At 42.0% G+C, this 7,591-nt stretch overlaps 1 protein-coding gene across 2 annotated transcripts; it reads left to right on the top strand.

Annotated features, from left to right (window-relative positions):
* Positions 1-2,880: 2,880 nt before the first annotated feature.
* Positions 2,881-6,940, top strand: LOC112286834 (LOB domain-containing protein 41). 2 transcript variants are annotated; one of them, XM_024529147.3, is made up of 3 exons: positions 2,881-3,701; positions 5,031-5,369; positions 5,920-6,940. In XM_024529147.3, the coding sequence occupies exons 2-3, from the start codon at positions 5,186-5,188 to the stop codon at positions 6,831-6,833; spliced, it is 1,098 nt and encodes a 365-aa protein (XP_024384915.1). In that variant the 5' UTR covers positions 2,881-3,701; positions 5,031-5,185; the 3' UTR covers positions 6,834-6,940. The 2 variants fall into 2 exon arrangements, with proteins under 2 accessions (XP_024384915.1, XP_024384917.1); XM_024529149.3 differs by having other exon boundaries at positions 3,155-4,882.
* Positions 6,941-7,591: the final 651 nt, after the last annotated feature.

Below are 7,591 nucleotides of genomic sequence, written 5' to 3'. Positions count from 1 at the left end.
TTTACAGCTTTTGATTATAATACTTTACATAATAATGTTTTAGCAATAAAAATATTTTTATCTTATACTATAAAATATATAATTCTATTATTAATTGTACTAATGCAGAACAACCAAAATATATAAATTTTTTTTATGCTCCATTAAAATGAAATAAAGTAACATTAACTTATAATGATTGATATTAATATGATGGATTGATAATCATAGATAACTTATGTATATTCGAGTTCTGTCAAGTGAAACCTAATCTCAAAAAGGAAAGAATAATAGAAGAATGAGACACACTGAAACCTTTCAATAAATAAATAAATAAATCTATTTATTGATTATAAAAATTACCATATATTTGTTGGAAAGTTTAGGAGTCTCATTAATATGGTGGGCAACTTTTATACACTATTAATTGATTTGGTGTGTTTACATGGAAGTGACTAGAGTGTTAATTAGCAACAATTGATGTTGAAAAAGTATATATTTATGCATAATCATTGTGCTGAAACCACAAAAAGAAATATTAAAATGTTAAATTTAAACTTGAGAACATTTTATTGGACTGCTAAATGGCTATTGAAGTGTATTGTCTTTTGAAATTGCAAAGATAAATGTCTTTCCAGATTTAGATCCTTAAAAGAATTAACTTATTTTTTTAATAGATGTCAATCAATTTTAATTAATTCATATTATACCACGTTCTGGCTGAGTTCATTTTAAATACAAACATGTTCTTGCACAACCAAGTGTATTGCATTGGAAGTCCTACACCCTTCTTATGCAGCTTCTAAAGTTGCCACTTTGACATCCTTACTGCATACCATTCAGTGGAAAATCCCCCACCTAACTTGGAACTTACCCTTCTCATAGTATCTATGTTATTTTGAGGGTCCAATGCTGCCCTAGCTGTGAATGACTCTTGTTATCATTTGGGCTCTTTAATTATAGTAGATTTATATGGATCTAGCACTAGATTCACAATATCTTGTTCACCTAAGTCCAACTGCAAAGAGGCTATTCTCATTTGTACACACATGGCAAGAGTTTTAAATTAAAGGATATTAACCATTACACCATCCTTCAGAAAAGAAAATCCAATTTCTATCTCACTGGATTTCATTGGATTCTTTGGGTTAACAATGTTCACTGGATATGGAAAAAATTGAAGTAAAAGTATACAAAAGAGCAAAAACTTATTCACCATTCATGTAATAAACAAAAATGTACTCACAGTGTACTTACTTTTTCATAGCTGAAAGGACATATTTAACTTCATGTAATAATCATAAAACGTACTTACAAATACCAGCTGTATACATCTGCTTTCAACAGCCAAACATTGACAAACACACAATCCTACTATTCCAAAGGATTACAAAAAAAAAAAAAAAAAAAAAAAAAAACAATATATTTTTACACTCACTAAAACAAGTCCATTGAAGTATGGAGTCCTGAAGCAGGCTTTTTTTGACATAAGGGAAGCAATGTTGGTTGGGCTTTGATGAGGGGAGGAGTCATGCCAGAACATCATGCAAGGGGTACTTTGATGAGATCATGTACCTAGGGCCTTGGCTTTGGGTCCTGCCCAGTGTGATTGGAGTCTTTTCTTTTTCTTTTTCTCTCAGTGAGGCTGCAGAGGTAGTACCTGTTTGTGTGTTGCACACCAGGCACACATGGTCCTGACTGAGAGACAGAGAGAACTGATGACTTGTGTCCTTACCCAGTTCCCATTCCCTTATTCTTATTTGGGTTTGTCTCTACTCCCTGTCTCCTGGCAGTAGTTATCAGTTTTTATGAAGAATTCTCTGACCACCAAGCTTTAGATTTGGTACAGATTCATGAATTATGAATGATAGGTTATGTTTTACAAAACTCTTGCATGTGATCAATAATGATAAGAAAATAATAACATCAACAAATCTCTCTCTCTCTCTCTCTCTCTATATATATATATATATATGTATATGTATCTCACTTCTCCCATAATTTAGTTTGGAAGCTTGACCTTGTCTGTGGATTTTTTAAACAACAATCCTGGAAAAATCTTGGGGTAAAACTTTGGACCCAGATTTTCATGCTATATTTATTTATCTAGACAAAATGTAAATCTACGATGATTTTGATTCTCTGGTATGGCACTGTCCACTTCAGTTTGTAAGAAAATACAACTGTATACAAGCAACATGTTTTGTTTTTTAAAACTTTGATCCACAGGACGTCTCCTCACCACACCTATTTTTAGATTAGTGAGAGCATGCCCAAAGGATACCCCAAAGGTTAGTGTAGTACTATGCCTTTGAAAAAATCTAATAGCTCTGTGCTCATCAGGAGTGACAGGGTGAAAGCACTATGCAAAAAAGAGGGTACCCAAGGGAAACATGGAAGCCATCCATCCAACCATCCTTGGAGCTCCATGACATGATATGATATGATTGATGGCAATGGCTGGGGAGGGTGGTGGCTCAAAGGAATGGGTGGGGGGGAGAAGGAGCAGCAAAAGAGTGGGGAAGTTTTCAAGTCTTGTTACTACTCATGTCAATCCCTCTCCCTCCCCTCTGACACTGCCCCCCAAGTTGCATTTTCTTCTTTCTGTACTGTACTGAACTGGTGTGTGCTGCACTGGAGAATCAAGGAGGCCTGAAGATGTGGCGAGGAAGCCTTGATTTGACGAGGGGCTGTCACTTCCCCACACGGTGGTGGTGAAGAAGTGGGGACTGGGGGCTGGCGGCACTACTCCCTCCCTTTGCCTTCCTTGCTCGTCGTTTCAGTGCGGCAAGAGCCAAGATGGGGGCGCTGCCCGGGAGGGCAGAAAGGCCGGGAGCGGGCAGCAGTGCATCGGCAGGTTTGAAAAAGCATGGAGGCGGATGATGGTGATGAAAAGAGGCGGGGTCGTGCGGAGAGGACGTTTATCCTAACGCAGTGAGAAGGAAGTTCGCTATAGGGAAGACCATGTTGCTTGCCATTGGGAAGGAAGGTTGCTGCATTGATTGATTGATTGATTGCCGCGCGCGAAAGCGCATTTTCGTGGATCGAACGCTTGAAGGGCGTTGCACCCCTTGATTAGTGCCATCGCTGTCGTTGCAGATTTCTTTTGGCTGGTGTTCGGATGTGAGGAGTAGAAACTTCGCTTTTATTTGCAGTTATCGCTGTCGATTTCTGCGCAAACGTGCAATCATCCCTGAGAAATCCGTGTTTGGAGAGGCAGTTGCTTGCGACGGATGTGCGGTGGATTTAAGTGAAGAAAGAGAAGTGTACTGCTTGTGGTTTTGCGAGAGGTTGATGTATCTGTAGCGGCGGTGTCAGTAGTTTATGTGGAGATTTGCGGAGGAGTTTTGTAGTGGTGTGTAGCGCCCCCCTAAGTGTTACGGATCTTCCTAAACAGGCTTTGGACTATATAGAAAGATTATTGATGCGGACTCGGTTCCGAAGCATCAGAAAGTGGAAGTTCCACATCAACTTGGATTGGTGAAGACTAAGGTAGCAAAGGGTGTCAAGATCACAGGCGCAGTTTATTGCGATCAAGTTCGGAGTTGGTGTTCCTGAAACATTGACCAGGGTGGTCCTGGTGGCCATTCCAAGTCGCGAATGAGTGCGTCGGATCCTCATAAATAGTTCCCGTCGTTTAGCAACATCATTGGTATGTGTCTGTACACGAAGCACGATAGCCTCGCCAGCCAGCCAAGACGCTCTCGATACAGGGACCGAAGGTATGAAATACTCACTCTATGTTCTCGAAGACCTGGACAATTTAGTTTGCACATTCTTCTGAAATTTCGTTACGATCGATACACCCCGTGGTGGATATTGGTTGAATTAATACCATGCTACTCATGAGCGGATCATGAAAGATGTGGACCCCCTCTCTGTAACGAATCGGTACTCTCATAGCTTATCTGTGCAAGCAGTGCCTTCTTGTGGTATGTCCTCTGCCTAAATATGGTGCCGAGGGAGTTTTTCTCTACAACCTTATGAGTTTTATTATTTTCAAGGAGAGCTTCGATGTTCCAGGAATCATTTCGTACCTCAGTTGCTGTTCAGGTGATTGCAGAGCAGTTCTGTACATTCGATGTTGTATCACTGCATGTCCTGCCTCCACGAGAAATTTTGTACAGGCTTGCGTCTACTGCTGTCGCTAGATTTCAATAGACTTGAGGATACCCACTAGTAAAACAAATTTGGCAGTGTTCGAAGAGCTTTGAATACTCTTCGTCGCGCTGAGTCGGACGGGCTGAAAATAATCCTAGTTGCAGCGTAGGTCGCAGAAGTGTGACATGGCGTGCTGGCATGAATAGGCTTTGTCTTGATTGACCAGTGTTTCCTTGAGGAAGGGCACTTGGGAGGAGAAAAAAGGCTTTCAATTTTTAAGATACAAGCACCCCCGTAACAACGTTCGTCAGTTCAGCTACCTGGTTCAGACGGATTTCTATGTTGCAATCGTGTACAAGAATCTGTCACTAACTTTCCTCGATCATCTTACCCAGAGAATTGGAAATCACTGCATGATAATAGTACTACATGTTCTTCAGTCGTGGAGGATATCCATTGATCCTTTCTTAGAACGAGTATCGAAGCCGTGGGAGTGTCCCGCCTTAGAACATCGACCGTGAGCCTGCGCAGTTAGAGCGGGAGCAGCAGCTGGACAGGCTTCTGGAGGCAGGTAGTGAATAGAGTTCGTGTGTAATAGTTACTAGATCCGCAGTTTAATTCTTCGTCGTTTTAAAAATAGTTGCACGTTAAAAATTCACGGATGCATTTTCATGTGGCGGCGTGACTGTTTAGTCGAGTTATTAACCTCATCACTACTTATAAACTGGTTCGATCACATCACACTGGGGTGCTGCCGCATTGTTGTCTCTCAGCAGTTCGCCAGCGATTTCGTAGTCGATAGGTAATCGGTTAAGCTTTAGTTTGGGGACCATACATGTTCTGTTTTTTGTTTTTTGTTTTTTTATTTCATTAAACAGTTGCTCTTTGATTTTTTCTTTAAGTTGCTAGCCTACTAATTGTGATCTGTCTACATGTTTTCTTGCTCTCAGGGAAGAGACTGGTTACCGTGTGGTGTAGCTGCATCAAGAATCACGGACTCTAGGATAAAATTAGTATACTTGAGATTAACTTTATTTGAGCTTAAAGGAAGCAAGAGGAGGGACGAAGGACAGTGTAAGCACAGGACCGGATCGCACGGTAAAAGATGAGTTGCGATGGGTGTCGTGTGTTGCGCAAAGGCTGCAGCGACACCTGCATACTCCGTCATTGCCTGCAATGGATCGAAAGCGCGGATGCCCAAGGACATGCTACCGTATTCGTGGCAAAGTTCTTCGGCCGCGCAGGTCTCATGGGTTTTATTAGTGCAGTACATGAGACTGAACGCCCTGGTTAGCATCCGCCTCATTTGTCACGCACAGGTTATGATGTCAATGTAACAGACTAAAACACACACTGCACGTAACAAGGTGGTTCAGAAAGACGTTTGAAAAGTGCTGATGCGGTACTGGAAAAATAGCTCTGAGAAAATGCTGATCGAGAAGTTATGAATTTCCTAGATGATTTTGAGTGTTTTACAGGCAAACATAAATTCTAGAGAATACTAAGAGATTAGGCAGTGTAGTGTGTCTTGAGAAAAATCGACGCATGTCCCTCGTAGAGTGTTCACATGGTTAATATGGGCATGCTTAGGGAGTGTCTTGTTTCTTTATTTTACATATTTTGTTACAATTTAAGTAACTTAGAATATGAAATCTAAGTTGGTCCCCAGTACCCTTTGCTAAGACTTTCATAGGTACGAACCTAGATTTGAGAGTGAAATTTTACTTTCTCTCTTCTCGGTGATCACTTAAACCATTGTTTCTCGTGCGGAGTTGTCAAACTTCATAACTGATCCGAGTCCAATTGCATAACCTGTGTTCCTTGTTTTCGCTTTTGCAGCGCTGTTCCAGTCACTGCTGTACGAAGCCTGTGGACGTACAGTAAATCCAGTATTCGGGGCTGTGGGACTGCTTTCGGGCGGAAATTGGCAAGCCTGTCAGACGGCTGTAGAGACAGTTCTTAAAGGCGGCACCCTTCGTCCCCCGTCTACTACATCTTTGTCCTCTTGCTTACCTGCAAATCAAAGTTCCAACAAGGTGCTATTTCCTGCATTCAACGCGTTTCCAAAGTTCACTACCCCTCTACCTGTCAGAGGAGACGATGACGCACAAGGAGCAAGCACACCTCCATCCAGATCTGTTACAGAACCGGTTCCGGAACGTGAGAATAACGGACTCGGTGTCGCATCCTCTCTCCCAAGAAGTCGTGACCTCGAAAAGTACGTCGATGGCGGACTCGACGCTGCCATGAAAGGATGGCACGAAGAATCTGTTCGAAGACAAAACGTGAATCAGATGCTCAGCTGGCCAAGCGGCATAAATTATTCTAGAGATATTAAGAATCACACTCCCAAGGACTTGTATGAGCGCAGGATGTTCAAACCCAAAGAATTAGGCTTCTTGGATTTGTATGGAACACATGCAGTGTGTCCATCTCCTCGAAGGGTGAAGGCCAGAGTGGACTTTTCATTGGTGAATCCGTCTGGACTCCAAGAAGCAGCGAGAGAACATCTGATAACTACTCCACGAGCTGATCAACTTGAACTTGACCTGACCTTGACAGTGAAAGGAGCCAAAGCGGGTCAAATTGTTGGAAGCAAGAGAGTTTCCAGCCCGAGCGAGTCTGTAAATTCGGAAGGGTCGGTGACTACCCTTGACAGCACACCACGTCATCATTCAAGGATTTCAGCTTGGACGACTAAGATGGACCACGTGACACCACCTTTCAGCAAGCTCCTGCCTCTTCTGCAGTAAACCTGCAGTTTAATTTACTCTGTAGATTACCATTTAGAGGTTTTTTTGTAAGTGATATACAGGCATTAATCACGTAATGCTCATCTCAGGTTTTCATGTCCACATAACTACGTGATTTTATGTGTTCGGTTGTTCGTTTGGATAAGCCTGTCTTTGCCTAACTAGGAATGTGGCCAAGCTTGTCCACGAACGCATTAGCAGGATCGCGTCGTCGCGAACCATTACAGGTTGCTTTCTGTTTTTTTTTTTTTTTTTTTTTTTTTTTTTTTTTTTTTTCGCTATTTGGTACCATTTAAGTTCAACTTGGGTGCAGTAGTCTAGTGGTCATGTCCGTCAGGCCTTAAGGAACAGTGCCCAGCTTGGGAATTCCAAGCTGAAATGGAATGATAACGAGTCGACGACTTCAAGGCATGGCTGTCTTAATGTTTGCAGAAGAGTATCTGCCCCTTGTAATCGGAGATGTGTGTGCTTTTGGTGTGGTTTCCCAGGTTCAACATATGCAAAAACTATCTCATACCTTGCTCGTTTAATGCCCAACGCATACAGCTGGTGCTGCTGAAGAGCATGTTTGACCTTTAAGCTTGCAACTCATCTTTCCCCAGTCATTATGACAGTTGGCTGGCTGCAGAGCTGAACTAAATGCATTCGAACTGACGGAAGTTCACTCGCTCGAGTCGAGGCCATCTCTGCTGAAAGGACGTCTATTTGAGATGACACATGTAACACACCTATTCAACGGGATACTTCCAGTGATGATC

This window comes from Physcomitrium patens, chromosome 9 (genome assembly GCF_059467195.1).
Source record: "Physcomitrium patens ecotype Gransden chromosome 9, ASM5946719v1, whole genome shotgun sequence".
In the NCBI taxonomy this organism is placed as follows: Eukaryota; Viridiplantae; Streptophyta; class Bryopsida; order Funariales; family Funariaceae; genus Physcomitrium; species Physcomitrium patens.
This window is presented reverse-complemented; position numbering and strand designations above follow the sequence as displayed.